This window comes from Nesoenas mayeri, assembly GCF_963082525.1.
Source record: "Nesoenas mayeri genome assembly, chromosome: 7".
NCBI lineage: Eukaryota > Metazoa > Chordata > Aves > Columbiformes > Columbidae > Nesoenas > Nesoenas mayeri.
Genome location: NC_137551.1, coordinates 24,765,210 through 24,785,442, shown reverse-complemented (window position 1 = coordinate 24,785,442; position 20,233 = coordinate 24,765,210). Strand labels below are relative to the sequence as shown.

The 20,233-nt window shown below is 53.8% G+C and overlaps 1 protein-coding gene across 1 annotated transcript; it reads left to right on the top strand.

Moving 5' to 3' along the window:
- Positions 1–1,921: 1,921 nt before the first annotated feature.
- Positions 1,922–20,091, top strand: ABCC2 (ATP binding cassette subfamily C member 2). The gene is made up of 32 exons (XM_080347997.1): positions 1,922–1,996; positions 2,570–2,743; positions 3,212–3,337; positions 4,395–4,529; positions 4,930–5,052; positions 5,396–5,451; positions 5,700–5,931; positions 6,563–6,747; positions 7,283–7,460; positions 7,955–8,209; positions 8,309–8,374; positions 8,883–9,020; positions 9,288–9,434; positions 9,734–9,822; positions 9,913–9,975; positions 10,147–10,273; positions 10,419–10,595; positions 10,712–10,879; positions 11,177–11,363; positions 13,193–13,325; positions 13,751–13,856; positions 14,100–14,319; positions 14,793–14,947; positions 15,939–16,094; positions 16,197–16,396; positions 17,019–17,145; positions 17,491–17,592; positions 17,687–17,830; positions 18,096–18,254; positions 18,493–18,659; positions 19,001–19,195; positions 19,624–20,091. The coding sequence occupies exons 1-32, from the start codon at positions 1,955–1,957 to the stop codon at positions 19,751–19,753; spliced, it is 4,662 nt and encodes a 1,553-aa protein (XP_080204123.1). The 5' UTR covers positions 1,922–1,954; the 3' UTR covers positions 19,754–20,091.
- Positions 20,092–20,233: the final 142 nt, after the last annotated feature.

Sequence of the window (20,233 nt, the reverse complement as noted above, 5' to 3'; positions counted from 1 at the left end):
CATAAACACAGAGTTTGGTTCTTTCATTGTGAGAGGTTTTTTTTTTTTTTTTTTTAAAAAGAGGGAAGGAAAAAAATACTTGAACTCACGTGGGATTACAGCATGATGAGGCAAAGAAACCAACCCTTCAGAAACAGAGATAAACAGCGAGCACTGGACTAATTTGTAGATTGCTTTGCAGAAGCCTCTGTTCTGGACCAGACCCCCTGTGAGATAAGCATGAAGCAAAGCCTAATTTTGAAAACTGAAGCTATAAGATGGTGGACAACAGATGGGTGAAGGCAGGGGAGCCACAGGGAAATGGTGTGGTACTGTGGGCCAAACCCTTTCAATTAGCTTTGGTCCCAGTGAACATTTTCTGGACACAGTAATGAAGGAGGCTTTATGGAAGGAGCTGAAGGATGGTGAGGTGGCTTTGTGGGTTTTTAGGACAAGTATGCCCCAGGTATGAGGGTGGCGAAAGTGGAGGTGTGCTTGTTTTGAACATTAAAGAGGGCTGGCATCCTGTGCTGCACAAAGCACTTCAGCTCTGAATGAGAGACCAAAGATGGGCTGTCACATGGACTGAAAACCAAGACAAGCAATGGGGCAGGGCATTAAATAGGAAAATGTCACAAGCAAGAGCTCCCCTTGGCAGCAGCGCTGCAGGTGAGTGCAGGCAAGGCCAGCGGACGCCCGTGCCAGCGAGCAGAAAGAAGAATTACATCAAGGCTGTGGATGGAGGAGGGCTGAGGGAGGGACTGCTCATTTGCTTATTTCTTATCCGTTGTATGCGATTGCAACTCTAAGTAGTGTATTGATTCCAGCCTGGAGGATGTAGCACTAGGGGTAGCTTCATTTACAAAAACAAGTGGATTTAATCACGCAAGCTCATAATAATTAACCAATGAGCTGGACATTGAACCTTCCTCTGCTATTGATGGTAAGGATTTTTTTCCTGAGCTATTACTCATTGTATCACCCTTGACTTCTGAGCCACCTACTATCTCCATGAACCATGAGACAGCAGAATCCTCACAGTTGCCCAACCTTCCCCTTTTACCTGCTGCTCCACAAGAGCATGCATGATCAAACAAATTCAGTTCTGGCCTTAAAGTAGCACCATCCCTACCTGCCCCCATACCTCCATCTTTCTGAGCAGCAGGGTGATGTGACAGTCACCCTTCTTGAGAATGGTCCTCTGGCTGTCTCAGTTGCCTTAGCATGAAGATTCAAAGTCTCTTTTGGGTTTTGTGGTCAGCCAGCTGCCATAACATGCAGACAACCCAGAGATGTGGGAAAGGGAGAAGCAAAAGGAAGAGCAGGGCAAGTCTACAGGCTCTGCAGGCCAGAAGAAGTTGGTATAAAGAACCTCAATCCTGGGGACTTGGAAGGATCCCTGCAGCATGTGGTCAGGTCAGCTGCCAGATGCTGCGAGTCCCCAAGCCTGGAGCACTGCTGGTGTCCTGGGCCTCATGGCTGGGTGGTACATGATAAAAAGGTTGCTGTCTTCTTTGTCTCCCGAGGGACCAGTCTTTGCTGGACTTTTTTGCAGCGTTCAGCAGGTTTGTTCTGGCAGGAAAGATCTGTTGCACCAAAGTTGTCTTTGGTGGGTCCATATGAACTTGTCTTGGTCGGTGTGCACCGGTGAAGGCTGTGGTTTCTGAGCGATGGCTGTGGTGTCCTGCAGTGACACTGAGAGTGGCTTCCCTGCATCTCCCCTTTCATCTCTTTGTTGGGCCTTCCTCTCCTCCCTTCCCCAGAGCCCACGCTGTTTCCAAAGCCCTTTTGGTCACTGCTTTGGTCTGTGGTGTTGTGCAAGAGTACCAAGTTAACAATTAACTGTGTGTCATCAGGGATTTTGTCCCAACACCACTTGAGGGTGTGTGGGGACTTTTATCCCAAGCATCCACCCAGCGCTCACACAGCCAGGCAGAGCGAGAGGAAGGAGCTGCTGTCTCTTCTCACCTGAGCCATGTCGGCAGCCCTGGAGGAGTTCTGCGGCTCCGTCTTTTGGGTGAGTGGCTACATTGCCCCCATTGCCTGTTCTTGGGGTAGGATGCTCAGTGGAAGAGGTGGGCAGGACATCCCAAGGCTCATGGTGTGTTCAGCCGGTGAGACCCAACTGCCCATAGTCAGCTGAGGTTCAGTACTTCTCCAGGGCTGCCACACACTGAGCAGTGTGCATGGCCCGGGTGGTATGTATGAGACGATCATGTAAATGACAGTTCCCTGAGTGAGCCCTGTCCTGTTTTGCTCCTGCAGTCCAGCTGGGAACATGGGACACCCTGCACGGACCTCTTGGGGAATTAATGATTTGGGTGCAGCTGCTGCAGCCGGCTTGGATGCAGCAAGGGGTGTTTGTGGGATGGCCCTCCCAGGTTCAGGCAGATAGATGGGTAGGGGGGCATCACCTGGGACCTTGGATGAACACTGAGATGCTCAGCCAGGAAGGTGAGTGTTGAGGAGGAGCATGCAATGGGGTAGAACAGAGTGGGCAGGAGCTACGGGAGTGCTGACTCTTGTGCTGTGAGCCAGATGAGAGTCGAGCCATCCAAGTGATTTGGCTGTCTGTCCTTACTGTCCCCAGAATGACTCCTTCCTCGCTCGTCCAGATGCCGACCTGCCTGTGTGCTTCCAGCAAACTGTGCTGGTCTGGATCCCCCTTGGCTTCATCTGGATTTTGGGACCATGGCAGCTTCTGCCCATGTGCAAATCCAGAGTCAAGAAATCCTCTATGACCAAACTGTACATCATCAAACAGGTAGAGTGGGGCTGAGGGGCACAGAGGGCAGGCTGGAGCAGCTTTGGATGGAGAGGTGGTGATTGGAAAACCTCTGGGCTGGAGTCAGGTGTGGGATGGAGAGATGAGAAGTGTAGGAGAAAATGAGCAATGGGTGAGGGCATCATCTGGGACAGAAATGTAAAGAGGAGCTCAGCACAAAGCGTATTTGGGATCGAGAGGATAACAGGGCTGGGATGCACTGGGAGGGAGGGCTGAGGTGTGTACTGGGGCCTCTCATCTTGCGGGCTGTTATCCACTGAGATTAAAATGACTGCTGCGCTCCTGTGGGAGGACCCTAGAAAGCTCTTCTGGGCCAGGTTTGGGTTGGAAAGGGTGTTACTGTGTACAGGGCACAGTGCTTTTATGTCGGACTGTGTTGTCTCCCCGTGGGTCCCTGTGCCCACAATGGGCTGGGTCTCCCCTCATGGCTGCTCCTCCCCCCCGCAGGTGCTGGCTACCTTGCTGTTGCTGACGGCAGTGGCAGAGTTGGCCCTGACGTTTGTGGAGCACACAGAACAGGAGCTACTGCCAGCTGTCAAGTACACAAACCCCAGCCTGTACATCATCACCTGGGTAAGGGATCAGCCAGGAAATGTGCTGGGTGTCACCAAAGAGACAGGGTGTGAGACCGCGGGGCCAAGCAGCAGAAAACTTCCCACAGCACAGAGATGGGCGGGAAGCCATGTCCACGAGGGATGCGTAGCCTGGAGGGTGGATTGTGACTAACTCTGACCACTTGTGGGTGGTGCACAAGGGTGAGAGGTTGAGGGCACGTGTCTGGTTGAACAGTGCTCTGCACTTTTATCTTTACAGCTGAGATAGGTACTGTGCAGTGAGTGCAGCTGAGCTTTCTGGCAGAAGCCTTAGTACCAGCAGTTTGGGTTTCACGGGACTGATCACACAGAGTGAACATCAGACTATAGTTTGCTGCTCTGATGTCTCGCAGCTTCTCGCAGCTGCTCGGTTTTGTGTAAGGAGTCGAGAAGTGCCACAGGGCACCCAGCTGAGGACATCGGGGCTATTAACTTGATGGAAATTGCATATATCTCATATAAGACATGGAATATTCTAACAGTCTTAACAAAGCCATAGTGCTCAAGAGCTACACTTAAGAGCAAAAGTAACACCCCCATTTGCCATCCTTTGTATTTTGTCATGTCATTTGGTTTCATGTGCAAAGTTCACATGACATTATCAACCAATGGGATTGCCCAGAAAGGCTACACTGCTGGGTCTCTGGTCTGGCTTTAATTCCAGGTCTGGAGGCAAAGATGCAGGAGACAGGGTGTGACTCCTCACAGCTGGGCATATCTGAGAATCTGGGATGAGAACAACTGAAAAGTGTCAGGATGACTACTGCTGTAGTGTCAGGGTGTCTTTAGCCCTTGCTTTTCCTATAAGGAGCCTGACTTTATGTCTTCCTGAAATAAACCTTTGGCCGGTGCAATTCCAAATCTTATGTAGGGTTGACAGTGACCTCAGGCACTGGGAGCTCAGTGTCTTCAAGGCAGAGAATCCCAGCAGATCCTATGTGCTGGCATCCCGGGACATGCGCTCCCTCAGCATGTTTAGAGCCCAGACCTAGTCCCGCAGCCCTGCCTGAACCTCTGACTGATTCTCCTCCCCCCAGCTCCTGCTCCTGCTGATCCATGAAGCACGACGCTTCTGCTTGCGCAGAGACTCAGGGATCCTTTTCTGCTTCTGGGTACTGTCCCTGCTCTGCGGGGTATTGCCGTTCCAGTCACTCGTCCGGAGAGCCCTGCAGGTTGGGTTTGTGCTTCCCTGTGGTCTTATCTTCCCAAAGAATGTCCCTTCAGACTTCATATCCTGACAAGCTCTCAGTGGTATCACCAAGGTCCCAGCTGCCCTTGGGACCTTGGAGAACCACAAGAGACCTGAGAAGGAATGGTCCTTTGGATTCATCCTGCGCCTTTGGGGAGGCATAAGCTCTCCAGTACCAATTTCTCCCCTTAGGGACTTATGGGAGGAGGTCAGGGACATGCAGGGAGGGGTGGTGAAGGGAAGCTGAGCCAGGACCCAGAGCAAGTTTCACACTGCCATGTTGCGCTCAGCCATGTTCACTGTCCTGGAGGTGGATATCGTCTCTGAGGACCAAGCGGCCTTGAGACAAGCCCCAACTCACCTTGGCCTCTCCATTCCTACAGGCACCAATCTCTGACATGCCACGGTTTGTCCTTTTCTTCATCTCCTATGGGCTCCAGTTGCTGCTCTTCCTTGTCTCGGGCTTCTCAGACGTTGCCCCAGAAACAAAGGAAATCACAAAGCAGGTGCGAGGTCCATGCAGGAGTGGGCTTGGGGTGCCACATCCCAGCTGGTGTTGCATGGGGCAGGGTGGGCTCCATTCAGAAGCTCTTCCTAGGCCCTGTGGGACGGCAGGTCTGGGGACTTCAGCAAGAGGCACAGGGAGAGCTGGAGCCTGCAGCCTGGGGCATCTGCATGTGTGACCAAGGGCAGCTGCTTCTGGCTGTGAGATGGGGTTTCTGGGGCTGGAGATGGCGTGGTTTGAAACATCTGGTGTTCCTTAATGGCTGGGGGTGCTGAGTCAACTCTCGTCAACACCATCCCTCAGCATCAATGATCTCTTTCTACCCGCTTCGCATTCTACCCTAGAACCCAGAGGTGACAGCCTCCTTCCTGAGCTCCATCACCTTCGGATGGTACACCAGGTGAGCTGGGCTCTGCGGGAGGTCGGGCTGGTGAATGTGGGGGTGCTTTAGGGCGGAGCCAGTGCTGTTTCGAGGAGCCTGCAGGACAGGCTGCTTGGAGTTAGTTGAGAGAGGCATCACATTCAGAGCAGTCTGTGAAGCCTGAGCTCAGGGCCAGGCTGGCCGTAAGGGCTCTGCATTTGCAGCAAGAACTCTCCCTTGGGTATAGTGCGAGAGACTTGCTGAGGGGAGGTTTCTCTGCCCCACAGCGTGGTTTTCAAGGGCTACCGCAAGCCTTTGGAGATAGAGGATATCTGGGAATTGAAAAGTGAACAAAAGACACAAGCTATATACACCACTTTGGAGAAGAACATGAAGACTGCAGTGAGGAAGGCCCAAGCAGAAATGGAAAAACGGAAACGCAAGAAAAGACACCGGGAACGTGACCCAGACCATGGGAACAACCTGAGCAAGGCCCAGAGCCAAGACATTCTCATGCTGGTAAATCCCTTCCCACTCCTGGTCTTGCATGGGACCGAGAGATCAAGGTCCAGCTTTGGGCAGTGGGGTCACCTCACCTCCCTGCAGCCCCCTTGGCTGAGCTTTCCCCTCTTCAATTCTGCAAGGCCATGGGCAAGGAAGGGGGAACCCATAACAAAGTCTTCCCTGGCCTTGGCAGATCCCCCGTATTTTGAGAGACCAAGAAAGTCTCCATCTTTATGCCCTACAGAAGGACAGGAACCACCCTCAATTCTGGAGTACAAGCAGCTCCCTTATGTCTTTGTCTTCCCTTCACCCCGATACTTCCCAGCAATGAGGTCAGAGTGAGCATCACTATGATCACTTCTAGCCTCAGATTCTGCCTGGGGCACCTGATTTCTGGCCTGAGGGTTTCAGGCTGATCAGGGGGTTGCAACAGCTGTCTTTGGCACATCTGCACAAGAGAAGTGTTAGTGTTGGGGGGCATATGACATGAGCAGAGATCAGTGAGAGGGAACATGACAGGAGGTATTGCTAAGGCTTCATTCAGGATACCTCACCTGGAGGCTGTGGCACTGCACAGGAAGTGTCCTTCCAGGTGCAAGGAGACTGTACAACAAGCTCCTTTACTTCTGTGTGGGCTTCCCTCTAGGAGGAGAAGCAGCCAAAGAAGAAGAAGAAGAAGAAGGACAAAGGGGACTCCAGGCCTCACAAGGATTACCCCAGGGGCTGGTTAATAAAAACCCTGTGCAAGACTTTTTGGAAGAACCTCCTGGTATCTGTGGCTATCAAGCTGGTGCATGATGCACTTGTGTTTGTCAGCCCCCAGCTGCTGAAGTGAGTCCTTCTCTGTCCCTATCTCCATTCTGGCTTTGCTCCCAGTCCCACAACCTCCTTATGTGCAGTGCATCCAACCCAGCTCCATCTGTGTACCTCTTCCAGCCCCACACCCTGGGGACTTTTTGTGTCCTCACCAAAGACATGAGAATATGTCGGGTTACAGTTTAATGAAAAACTGATCCGAGCTGGCTGCCAGCTTTTATGGGTGATATCTTGCTCCCTGCTCCGTCCATGGAGACAGTCCTGGCTCTTCTCTGGGCCCCTTTATGAGTCAGTCTAGCTCAACCCAGCAGGACCTGCCCCACTTGTTTTGCAGAGCTGCACAGTCTCTGTGCATGGTCTGTTCACAAATGACCCATTGCTGAATGTCCCTGGGGCAGGGGTCTCCAGCGTGCTGAAGTGTCAACCCACCTGTCTGGGCAGGGTCTCTGTCACTCTCCTTGTGAGGATGCTCTCCCTGCCTTGGTTTGGAGCATCCTGCTGGGGCCTGTCTCAATAGGGTGGGGGTCTCATGGGCTGCTCTGCCCTCCAGGCTGCTGATCGCCTTTGTGTCAGACGAGGAGTCCTTTGCCTGGCAGGGCTATGTGTACGCCATCCTGCTCTTCCTGACGGCAGTGATCCAGTCCCTCTGCCTGCAGCAGTACTTCAGCTTGTGCTTTGTCCTTGGCATAAATGTGCGTGCCAGTCTCATCGCTGCCATCTACAAGAAGGTTGGTATAGCCCTGTCATCACACCCATCGACTTCCTCCAAGCTGGGCTGGTAATACTGGCATTCACTGCCTGCCCCATCAACCTGGGGTGACTTTCCTTTTCTTCTCAGGAAGGCATGGGGCGAGCCTAGCTTGTGGGACACTCACCCAGCCCTGGGGACACTGCGGGTGCTAGTTCTGCCTGGGACCTGGGTGCTGCAGCTGTGTGTTTGACAGCTACCAGGGGCCACGGGAGGCTTCTCTTCTGAGCAGTGAAACACCCAGGGCAGCTGCTGCTGGGATTCCTGCACGGGGTTATGTTTCTTTGCCCCCAGCATCCAGTGGCTCCTGGTGTGCAGACAGTGATAGCAGCACCTGTGGCTGGCAGAGAGGCACCAGCAGCAAACCCAGGAGCAGTTTTAGCCTGGCCTGATAATTCCCTGCTCTGCGCCATGCTGCTGGCAGCCAGGCTGCTCCCAGACCAGCATACGGTGACTTGTGCTTTTCTTCTCCAGGCTCTGACCATGTCCAGTGCCACTCGCAAGGAGTCCACAGTGGGAGAGACTGTGAATCTGATGTCAGCTGATGCCCAGAGGTTCATGGACATGGCCAACTTTGTTCACCAGCTGTGGTCATCACCCTTGCAAATTATCCTGGCCATTTTCTTCCTCTGGGGAGAGCTGGGCCCCTCTGTCCTGGCTGGCATTGCCATCATGGTACTGCTCATCCCCATAAATGCGTTACTGGTTGCCAAGTCCAAAAACGTCCAGGTCAGTGGTGGAGCTCACCCTTCCCTTCCCTGTGACAGCCCAGGTGTATTTCCAAGCGTGAGCTGCTGTGTAGGTGACCTCTGGCTCTTCTGTTTGTAGGTGAGGAACATGAAGAACAAGGATGAACGTATGAAAATAATGAGTGAAATCCTCAGTGGAATAAAGGTAAACAGTGGAGTGGAGACAATGCTGAGCAGCTCCTGCATCCCTCTTCTTACTGCACCCTACCTAGAAGCAGTGCACTTATATAACCATACAGCACCAGTGTTACAGTCTTACTTGGAGCCCCTGTGTGTGGCGTAGCCACACCTCAGCCTCTGCAGTTGCCTTGGCTTCCTCACCTTTTTAAAGCTGTCTGCGGAGAAGCTCTGGGTACCTGGACCAAGACTTGGGAGCCAAGAGAGGGTTTTCTGGATGGCCATGGTGGTGAGCAGGTTGCCATGATGGTAGAGGAGCTGGCGGTGACTTGTAAACTGAGGATGAGAGAGTGGGAATGCTTTGGGGAAGTGCTCTGAGCTAGAGGGCAGGACAGGAGAGGGGAGATGCAGTGGATAAGCAGGTTTCCTGAGCAAGTCAGGAGCTGGTGATGGAGGTGCTGACCACTGACAAGAGCTGAGCGTGGAGGTGGACATTCCCATGAGGCCAGCACCCACTCACCATGCTCATTCCACAGATCCTGAAACTTTTTGCCTGGGAGCCTTCATTTGAGAAGCGAGTCAATGATATCCGGGCACGCGAGCTCAAGGACTTGGCAAACTTCAGCTACCTGCAGGCAGTCTCTGTCTTCGTGTTCACGTGTGCCCCGTTCCTGGTGAGCACCAGTGGGTCTGGGCAGGACTGTGCCATCCTCGGAGCTGGGGTTGGGCTGTGTCCAAGGGGGTGGGATGGTCCTGGCTGCTGGCAGGAGAGCTATGGTTGGGAAGGAGTCCCATCAGAGTGGTGAGATGGGGCCTGGAGAAGGGAATCAGTAGGGGAACAGGTCCCAAGCAGAAAGGCACTGCTGAGGCCTTAGGGGACCATGAGGAGCTGGGCTGCACACAATCAGGCTGATAGTGACTTTTCCTGCTATCTGTCCTAGGTCTCCTTGGCCAGCTTTGCTGTCTACGTGCTGGTGGATGAGAATAACATTTTGGATGCACAGAAGGCCTTTACTGCCATCTCCCTTTTCAATGTGCTGCGCTTCCCCATGGCCATGTTTCCCATGGTCCTCTCTTCCACGGTGCAGGTCAGTCCTCACGTAGGGCAGGGGGTGACAAGGGATCTCATAACACCTCTGCCCAAACCAGCACATAGGGCTCAGGTGTCTGATGGACCTTGGTTTTGGACACCCAGGGATGAGTGCACAGGTCTCTGCTGGACCTGGGGTGAGACAGGACTCACATACATGACACAGGCTTTGGGCTCAGAGTTTGGGGCTGGTGCTTGAGTGGGGGCTGTGTGCATAGGGGGTCTGCTTATGGGGCTCCTGCCAGCCCACCCAGCTGCACCCCATGCCCACATGCCATCCTTGCTCTGCAATGGTAGACAAAAGTGTCGACAGTGAGGCTGGAGCGCTATCTGGGTGGAGAAGACCTGGACACCTCAGCTATCCACCACAACCCCATTGCAGGTAGGTGAACCTCCAGGTTAGTCCCTGTGGGTCACAGGCTGGCCCAGTTCTGGGCTTTCCCAGCCCTGAGTGACATCTCTCTGTGGACAGGCAGCGCTGTGCGTTTCTCAGAGGCCACCTTTGCCTGGGAGCAGGACGGCAATGCTGCGATAAGAAAGTGAGTGGTCTGCACCATGTTGGGGGCAGATGAGTGATGTTAGTTGGGGACAGCAGTCACGTCTCCCAGTGCTGCCAGAGGCGAGTGCCCCAAAGATGCTGCTCCCCAGCATGAAGGAGCTGGGGAGGGTGACCTAGCAGTGCTGCTTTCTCAGCCCTCATGTATTTGCAGCATCACCCTGGACATTGCGCCTGGGAGCCTGGTGGCCGTGGTGGGGGCTGTGGGCTCAGGCAAATCTTCGCTGGTGTCAGCCATGCTTGGGGAGATGGAGAATATCAAGGGACACATCAACATCCAGGTAAGAGGAGCAGCTGGCATGGGGGGCTATGGGGCTACCTGGGAGCTCAGCGGGGTGGCAGCAGGGCAGGACTGATCCTGGAGTGGTGGATCAGGGCAAAGACAAACTGCAGGAGATGACAGTGTTCTTATGTCTCCCTTTCCAGGGCTCACTGGCCTATGTGCCCCAGCAGGCCTGGATCCAGAATGCCACACTGAAAGACAACATCCTTTTTGGGTCAGAACTGGATGAAGCCAGGTATCAGCAGGTCATCAAGGCATGTGCTCTCCTTCCAGACCTGGAACTGCTGCCTGGAGGTGACCAAACAGAGATCGGAGAGAAGGTATCAGCCACAGGCACTAAGGGTTTCCTATAGCATGACCTTTCTGCACCTACAACACAGGATAGAGCTGTTGTCCTGTGCCAGTCCAGGGCCCACAGAGGTCTCTTCCCTTCCAGGGCATTAACCTGAGTGGTGGCCAGAAGCAGCGAGTCAGCCTGGCCCGGGCAGTGTACAACAATGCAGACATCTACGTCCTGGATGACCCCCTGTCTGCCGTGGATGCTCACGTCGGCAAGTATCTCTTCGAGCATGTGCTGGGACCAAAAGGGCTGCTGCGAAACAAGGTGAGCACCCATGCCCTCCTCCCCACCACCCAGCCAGGCAGGAGTGACACTGGCATGGTGTTGACTATCCAGGGAAGGCTGAGGTTGTTTGCTTGGGGCAAAGAGGGTTCTGTGGCTTTCACGTGGGGCTGCAGCAGGCAGAAGAGGCTTCATAGGCCCCAGAGGGGTGCCCTGTGTCCTCATAGCCAGGCATTGATAGGCAGAGGTCCCCAAGTAGGAGACAGAGAGCCTGCAGACCCATGGCTGGGGGGCAAGGGGTGCTCTGATGCTCACTACCCTGCAACCACTTTGTTGCAGACGCGGATCTTGGTGACGCACAGTATCAGTTTCCTGCCTCAGGTCGATAACATCGTGGTGCTGGTGGCAGGAGCAGTGTCTGAGCATGGCTCCTACAGCACGCTGCTTGCAAAGAGGGGGGCCTTTGCCCAGTTCCTGAACTTGTATGGCAGCCAGGAGGAGGATGCTTCAGAGAAAAATACCACAGGTACTGGGAACACAAGGGGGCTGCGACAGTTGGAGGGGCCATGTGTGTGTCTTGGGGTGCTAAAAACCCCAAGACCTGACCCAACACTCTGACCTGGCTCCATCTAGCCCAGGTGCCAGTGGTGGCCACTGTGAATCCTTCCCAGCTTCTGAAAATCAGCAGCACAAGGACTTTCTGCCTAAGATTTGCATCCGGGCATTGTGTTGAACTGCCAGAGAAGGACCTGTCTAATAGTTTTACTCCCTTTTAAGTTTACTGTTGTTTATGGGTCCCATAATGTTATGTAGCAACAGGGTCCATACCTTAGTGATGCTGGGGTGTGGAAGATCCTTTGGTTTATTCTAAACATACTGTTGGAAAACATTTAATCTTTATCATGTCCCTCAGTGCTATGGGGAGGAGTGGTGTCAGATCAGGTGGATGCTCACCCTGCCTGGGCTCAGCCCAGTTGTTCAGCTTAAGCCTGGCTATTCCCAGTCCATTCCCACAGGACCCATCTCCACTGGCTCAGAGGGATGTTCCCAACCTGGAATGACTTGATCTACCAGATCTTGCACCTTCTAAACCAGGACAAATCTCTGGCTGTAGTCCCACTGATGGTACCAGGATAAGTTCCAGTGATCACAAGTGGCATTCCCCAGGGCGGGGTACTGGGGCCAGTTCTGTTTAATCTCTTTATCAATTTTCTGAGTGAGGGGGTTGAGTACACCCTTAGTAAGTTTGCATACAACACCAAGTTGGATGGGAGTGTTGATCTGCTGGAGGGCAGGATGGCCATACAGAGGGATCTGAACCAGCTGGATCGATGGGCTGTGGCCAATTGTATGAGGTTTAATGAGGCCAAGTGCCGGGTCCTGCACTTGGGTCACAACAACCCCATGGAGCGCTACAGGCTTGGGGAAGAAAGGCTGGAAAGCAGCCTGGAGGAAAAGGACCTGGGGGTGTTGATTAACAGCTGGCTGAACATGAGCCAGCAGTGTGCCCAGGCAGCCAAAAGGCCAACAGCATCCTGGTGTGCATCAAGAACAGTGTTGCCAGCAGGACTAGGGCAGCGACCGTCCCCCTGTACTCCATGCTGGTGAGGCCCCACCTTGAATCCTGTATTCATATTAGGAAGACATGGAGGTGCAGTAGAGAGATCAGAGAAGGGCAATGTAGCTGATGAGGGGTTTGGAGCACAAGTCTTATGAGGAAAGGCTGAAGGAACTGGGGCTGTTTAGCCTGGAAAAAAAGAGGCTGAGGGGAGACCTTCTCGTGAAAGGAGGTTGTAGCACAGAGGGTGTCGTTCTCTTCTCCCACATAAGAAGTGATAGGACAGGAGGAAATGCCTTCAAGTTGCACCAGGAGAGGTTTAGATTGGATATTAGGAAGAATTTCTTAACCAAAAGGGTTGTCAAGCATTGAACAGGCTGCCCAGGGAAGCAGTGGAGTCACCATCCCCTGAGTTATTTAAAAGAGGCGTTGATGTGGTGCTTAGGGACTTGATTTAGTTGTGAACTTGGCAGTGTTAGGTTAACAGTTAGACTCAATGATCTTAAAGATCTTTTCCAACCTAAATAATTCTATGATTCTAAGTCAGCAACACAGACTGCCTCCGTGCAGACCTTTAGTCCTGTATCCCCTGTCAGTTGTCTCCAGCACAATGGATTTCTTTCTCCTCCTGCTGTATTGGGCTTGCAGCAGGGTTGGAAGAGACCTGGATGTGTGGTGGTAGGACCCAGCCTGGGCCTGGGGTACAGAGTGGAGCTGAGTGCAGCAGAGCTGTGGTGCATGGGATCTGCTCTCTTCTCCATGCCTGACCGCACCTTCCCACATCCCTTTGCTTGTAGCTGTTGCATTAGCTGCGGATGAAGAGCAGAGTGATGAAGACATGGAGCCTTGCATGGAGGAGAGCCCTGAAGATGTGGTGACCATGACCCTGAAGAGAGAGGCCAGCATCCGTCAGAGAGAGTTCAGTCGCAGGTGGGAACTCAACCTGAGCTCTCAGCTCCCTCCTCTACCCCCTGCTCTGCTCCCCTGGAGACAGGGGTCTGGGGTCTTCCTGGAGGGGGTCCCACTGGAAGCCTGCCTACATATGCCTACCACTAGCTGGGCTGGGTCAGGAGCATGTGCTCTTGCTTTTACTCACAGTAGTGTGTCACAGCCTTGCTCTGTGGTCTTGTCTGAAACTCCTGCTGCTGGCTAGTTCTGCTTTTGGGGATGAGGGTTATGATTTCATGGCTGCAAATGCCTAGGGCTTCCACAAGACTAATTCAAAGCTGCCCCAGTTAGGACATTTCCCAGAGGGCTCCAGCACTCGTGTCCCAATGCAGTATGGGGATGGACCCCCAGGAGAATAGGACCCATCCAGCACCCTGTGACTAATGGTGCCTGTCCCCTCCCTGCAGCCTTAGTAAAAACAGCACCAACTCCCGGAAGAAGGCCCAGGAAGAGCCCCCAGAGAAGGTGAAGGGCCAGCAACTGATTGAGAAAGAAGCTGTGGAAACTGGCAAGGTGAGGAGGGTGGATGGAGAAAGCATTGTGCTGCCCTGGCTTAGTGCTACAAGACCCTGACTGTGGCTCAGAGAGGCTGGTGCTGACTCTCTGTGGCCCCACTGCAGCCAGAGCTGCCTGGGGCTCATGGGCAAAGTGGCAGAGGGGACCAGTGTGGGCAGCATGGCGGGAGTCCCAGGGCTGTGCTGGGTGTCACTGGACACAGTTTGCTGGGCAGTGGTGATGGGCTGAACTGGTCCACAGGTGAAGTTCTCCATGTACATGCGGTACCTGCGTGGTGTTGGCTTGTGGTATTCTTTCTGGGTTGCCATGGGCTACGTCGGTCAGAACGCTGCCTACGTGGGGACCAACCTGTGGCTCAGCGCCTGGACGGACGATGCACAGCACTACCTGAACCAGACCTACCCTGTGCAGCAGCGAGACCTGCGAATCGGTGTCTTTGGGGTGCTGGGACTGTCCCAGGGTGAGTGTGGGAGCAGAGGGGTTCCTGCTCACCCCAGCTGTGGGGTTCAGAAGGGATATGACTCACAAAACCCACAGCCAGCAATGTGGCAAGGAGCAAGGGACCAGCACTGAGTCCATCTGTCTGCTGCTGCCCTTCCTCCTGCTCCTGGCTGAACTAGGGGCAGGTATCAGTCTGAAGCCAGTGTGAATTGTCCCAAGAAGTCTGTGTTGCCCTCTGAGGTTGAAGATCACTGTCCTTAACCAGTTTGCAGATAGTGCCGGGGCCCAAAGCTTTCATGAAGGGTTGATGTTCTTCCTCTGTGGTGGGACACAGTTAGTGTGGCCTCCCAAGAAGGTCGGATGCAGGACTGTCACAGTGGTTTGCTGTGGAGCTGCTGGCTTGGAGCTGCTTGATGTGTCCCTCCAGCCAAAGGGTGCCTAAGGCCAGCGTCACCATGAGCTGGTGATGACCGCCTTGTTCTCTCCTTGCAGCTATCTTCCTGCTTTTTGCAACCATGCTGTCTGCTCGTGGTGCCATGCGAGCTTCCCGAGTTATGCATCAGCACCTGCTCAGCAACATCCTGCGTGTGCCCATGAGCTTTTTTGACACAACCCCAACTGGCCGCATTGTGAATAGGTTTGCCAAGGTAAGAGGACAGTCCCAACGAGAAGAAGGTGTTTGTTCCAGCAGGTCTGGAGAGCACTGGGTTGTGGGATAACCCTGTTACTGTTCAGCACGGCACAGGTGAGCCCTGATCAGGGCCTGGAAGGGACCGGAAGGGCATGGTGGATGCAAGGCTGACTGAGGCAAACCAAGCCCTGGGCTATATTAGGAGGAGAGTGGCCAGCAGATCACAGCAATTTACTGTCTCCTCTGCTTAGTGCTAGGGAGGCCGGACCTGGATTCTGTGACCTGTTTTGGGGACACCTGGTCAAGAGATATGTGGAGAAACTGAAGAAGGTCCAGAGTAGATTACCAAGAGAGGCAGGAGCATAGAGCTCACGTCCCGTAATAAGTTGCCCATCTGCTTATGGATTCTCAGCAAATTATACCATCTTTCCTGTGTAAATGAGGGTCATAAAACAAAGACAAAACAAGAAAGGAGGGAGAATACAGACAAGTGGTGTCAAGTGCGCAGCAACTCCTCTTCTTCCTTCAGTGACATCTCTTGATTTTTGGGAATAAAAAATCTCTCTTGAGGGAACAAGCCTGTGGGCCTGCTGGGTTTACTCTGAGATGAGGAAGTACATGGTGCTCAGCTAGGAGAGGGACGATGACAAGCTGGAGACCTGGGAGTACCTACATGGACCTGGGGTCAGCCCTGTCCCTCTTTCTGCCTCAATTCCTGCCCTGACACCCTGGATCCAGGTGAAGATGCAGTTCCCAAAGCTGGTCTGTGCTACAGGAGAATATTATAGAAAACATCTCAGTTAAATCCGCCATTCCCAAGCTAAGAGCTGTGGCCCTAAATGGGGTTGTAACCTTAACACCAATTCAGCATCATCCTAAATTTTTGCAAGGGTCCGTCACTGTGTTACCATATGAGTGTCTAGAAGCCCCACATGTGTGGAGCCTTTGGGCTTCTCCCTCTCCCTGGGGTCACTGACTGCTTCTCCCCACTTCTTTGTGTGCTCCAGGACATCTTCACGATAGATGAGACCATTCCCATGTCCTTCCGCACTTGGCTTGCCTGTTTCATGGGCATCATTAGCACATTGCTCATGATCTCCCTGGCCACCCCATTCTTTGCTCTTCTTGTCATTCCCTTGGGCATCTTCTACTATTTTGTGCTGGTGAGTAACTGGGGCTTCAGAGAAGCTTCTGTCCTGCTCAGAGCAGTATCTTTGTTGCTGCTGGGCTTTGTGTTGGTAACCAAGCTGTGTCCCTCATTTCAGCGCTTCTACATCTCCACATCACGCCAGCTACGGCGTCTGGACTCTGTAACTAGGTCTCCCATCTACTCCCACTTTGGTGAGACAGTGTCAGGCCTTTCCGTGATCCGGGCCTATGGACACCAAGAACGGTTCCTGCAGCAAAATGAGAGCACCATGGACATCAATCAGAAGAGTGTTTATTCCTGGATAGTCTCAAATAGGTGAGTTTTACTCATTATGCTACAGCACAGCCTGCAGCACCCCTGCCCAGCGGCTTCTGGGTCCTGAGGGAGGTCCCTGAGATGCTGCAGTTCTCCCTCTTGATCTCAGGATTGAGGGTCTATGTAGGAACTAGGGGAGCTTGGGACAGGGACACCATCTGTGGTAAGGATACAATTTAGGGTGATTTTGAAAGCCAGAGTGTGTCGCCATACAGAGTGTCCAGAGCCTGGGCAGGCTGAACTGTGCTGTCAAGGGCTGAGATGGTCTTGGTGGGTTCTGGAAAAAAACCCAGGCTGATGCTCCAGACTAGGTGGGAGTGTGATGGGGGCAGTATCTGGTGTTGGTATGTTACTGTGTAGATGCTTTGGGTGTGTGAGGGTTGTACAGATACGTGGCATTACCAGCACTGAAGGTTCTGTGTGAGACACAGAAACTGACAGATACAATGAACTTGCTTGCAGAATCGGCCACAAATCACATGCTGTGTAGGTGCAGGTACCATGTGTACAGCACTGGGCTTGGGGCTGGGGGCACAGGGATGCTGGTCTCACTGGTGGGCCCTGTGTTGGGCACAGGCAGATGTCTCTCCCACCACCCCTCATCCGTGCTCTCCCGGTGCAGGTGGCTGGCCATCCGTCTGGAGTTTGTTGGAAGCCTGGTGGTCTTCTTCTCTGCGCTTCTAGCTGTGATTTCAAAGGGCACTTTGGACGGCGGCATCGTGGGTCTTTCTGTCTCCTCTGCCCTCAATGTGAGCCAATGAAAGCTTCCTCTTATTCCAGGGCAGGGCTGTTTCTAGGAGCAACACCCTGATGAGTCTGGGCTGGCTGCAGGGTGCTGCCCTGCCTACAGCCCTGATCCACGGAGAGGGGATTAGCTGGGGTGTCCCATCACCTGGGGAGCTGCTATGGAGCCAGGGGAACACACATCCCAGTGTGAGGGGGGTCCCTGCTGCCATGGGGAGGAGCATGTTCCCGCTGTGGATTAGAGATGCTGCAGCAAAGCCGCTCGAGCCCAGGCTGAGCCCTGAGCTGTGGTGGGAGGTGGTTGTTGCTGGGTCCCACTGAGCTCTGCATTCTCTGGCTCTGCCATGCAGATTACCCAGACCCTGAACTGGCTGGTGCGGACATCTTCAGAGCTGGAGACGAACATCGTGGCTGTCGAGCGGGTACATGAGTACTCAAAGGTGAAGAATGAGGTGAGTAGACCAGGGTCCAGGCAAACACCTGCTGCACAGTTTGGTGTGAGTCAGCATCACAGGGTGCAACCCTCTGATGCTCCTGTGCACCCAGGCTCCGTGGGTGACAGAAAAGCGTCCACCCCATGGCTGGCCCAGCAAAGGCGAGATCCAGTTCATTGACTACAAAGTTCGTTACCGACCTGAGTTGGAGCTGGTTCTTCAGGGGATCACCTGCAATATTAGGAGCACCGAGAAGGTGAGAACCTTTCTGCCTCTGTCCTCATCATGCTCTTGCCAGAGTGACATGATGTTAAAGTTGTTTCTGTCCTCTTAGCTTTGGTCTGTGGGCTGGGGAAGGATGGTGATGGGATGTGGCTCCCAGGGACTTGAGCTGCAGGGCAAGCATGGAAAGAGAAAATGTGTGATGTGGTGATTGCAGGAAGACTCACCAGAACAAGACAGAGAGAATCTGCCCTGTTTTCTTCAGCCCTGTCAGCTGGTCTAAAGATCTGCTTCCACAGGTTGGGGTTGTGGGCCGGACAGGGGCTGGGAAATCCTCCCTCACCAACTGCCTCTTCCGGGTGCTGGAGGCTGCTGAAGGGACAATCATCATTGACAATGTGGATATAGCAACAATTGGCCTCCATGACCTGCGCCAGAACCTCACCATCATCCCCCAGGTGAGCTGACCCCCACCTTCCCCTGTCCTACTGCTGCATGGGCACCCCAAGCTCTGTTCTCTGGGCAGTGGATTGGCCTTAGAGCATCCCTGGTGCTGTGGAGAGTCCAAGGGTCTGTGACCATGCCATGACCACCTTCCTGCCCAGCTGCAAGCAGTGGGGTGGGCAGGATGTGGCCAGACTTGGGGACTCTTCTGAATGGCCATGGCATGGCTGAACATGGTGCTGTCCTTGGCAGGACCCTGTGCTCTTTACTGGCACACTGCGGATGAACCTGGACCCCTTTGACCGGTACACAGACGAGGAAGTCTGGACGGCTCTGGAGCTGGCCCACCTGAAGACATATGTGCAAGACCTTCCTGAGAGGCTGCTGCATATTGTGAGCGAGGGAGGGGAGAACCTGAGGTGAGTGCAGGACCAGAGGTATGCCCAGCTCCCCTGCCTTCCCCTGGTCCCAGGGAACAGCAGCTGTCCAGGGACAAGGGCACGTATGTTTTTGGGAGTGAGGGTGGGAGAACACGGTCCAGGAGTCAGGGTTGTCAGGGAACGAGTGTGAGCCAACCCTTCCATGGTGGCCCAGGGAGCAAGATCCTGAGGCATGTGGTGCTCAGGGTGGCAGATGATCAGCTGGGGCAAGGCTGGGGAGGGCTGTGCAGGCAGGTCAGGTCAGGGCAGGTTGTGGTGGTGGCCTTGCAGAAGTCCTGCTGGTGTCCACCTAGTAACTCAGGTTATCCACCTCATCCCAGCATTGGGCAGCGGCAGCTGGTGTGCTTGGCCCGGGCCCTTCTCCACAAAGCCAAGATCCTCATCCTGGATGAAGCAACAGCAGCTGTAGATTTAGAAACTGATCATTTAATCCAGACGACGATCCGGAGTGAGTTTGCTGACTGCACCGTCCTTACCATCGCCCACCGCCTCCACACCATCATGGACAGTAACAGGTAACGTGGGGCAAGGGGGATGGGGCTCTGGCCTCCAAGGATAGGGCAAGAGCTGGCCAGCAGCAGAAGCAAGGATGCAGCCAGAGGGACAGGGGTGGATGCAGTGCCCAGTCCAGCAACATACAGAGCTTCTACGAGAGCAGAATAGAGGGAGGGGAAGGATGGGTGGGCAGTCGTTATGCCATTGTGGGGAGAAACACTTTTGGGGATCCTTCTTTAGAGGAACAGGCTATAGAGGAATTGTTGACAACTTGTGTGTGTCACCCTGCCGGCACATGGAGGAGAGTGGTGCCCTCAGCTCTGTGCTGAGAGGTGAACCATGTAACATGGCTGTGGAGCAGCAAGGGTTGGTGGGGCTGTAGTGTTGGCACCAGCAGTGCTATCGAATTGGATCCAGAGAGCTCAGGCCCTCTCCTTCCCTGCTCCAGGGTGATGGTGCTGCAGGCTGGGAGGATTGTGGAATACGACAGCCCCGAGGAGCTGCTCAAGAAGCAAGGCGTTTTCTCCCTGATGGCAAAGGATGCCGGCATCACAAATACAGAAACTTCCATGCTGTAGGTGGACTGGAGCAGTGTGCAGGTGTGCCGGGGCAGCTCCCTCCCGCTGGCACTTACCAAACAGGCACTGGCGTTTCCTGCAGCTGCCCAGGAATTTGTCTCTGCAGCTGGGAAGTGGAGAGGGTGGCTTCTCTGACTCCCAGGGAGAGAGGATCTGGACTTGAGTGAGCTGTTAACCTTGCTACCACATCCTGCCTGCTGTGCACATGAGGGTCTGGAGGTGCATAGTTTAGTCCAGTATAGAGGGGAAGTTATCTGCTGGGTGGGGAGATCATGACCCCCACGGGGGGTCTTCGTTTTTGTGCTTCACCATGCCAGAGGAACCTAGCTGATAGATGCTTTAGCACTACAGATTGAAATTTACAGTTTAATCTATTATTTACTTTTTGTAAATAAAGTTTGACTTTAAAGCATGGTAAATAAGCCTCGGTTTCGCTTTAAACATGGCTAGTGCTTGGGGGAAGCTTGTAACAGAGGTCAT

Coding starts and splice junctions, on each gene's coding strand:
- ABCC2 (XM_080347997.1), top strand. CDS start 1,955: ATGTCGGCAGCCCTGGAGGAGTTCTGCGGCTCCGTCTTTTGG. Junction 6,748..7,282: donor GTCAGCCCCCAGCTGCTGAA/GTGAGTCCTTCT, acceptor TCTGCCCTCCAG/GCTGCTGATCGCCTTTGTGT. Junction 8,210..8,308: donor CCAAGTCCAAAAACGTCCAG/GTCAGTGGTGGA, acceptor TTCTGTTTGTAG/GTGAGGAACATGAAGAACAA.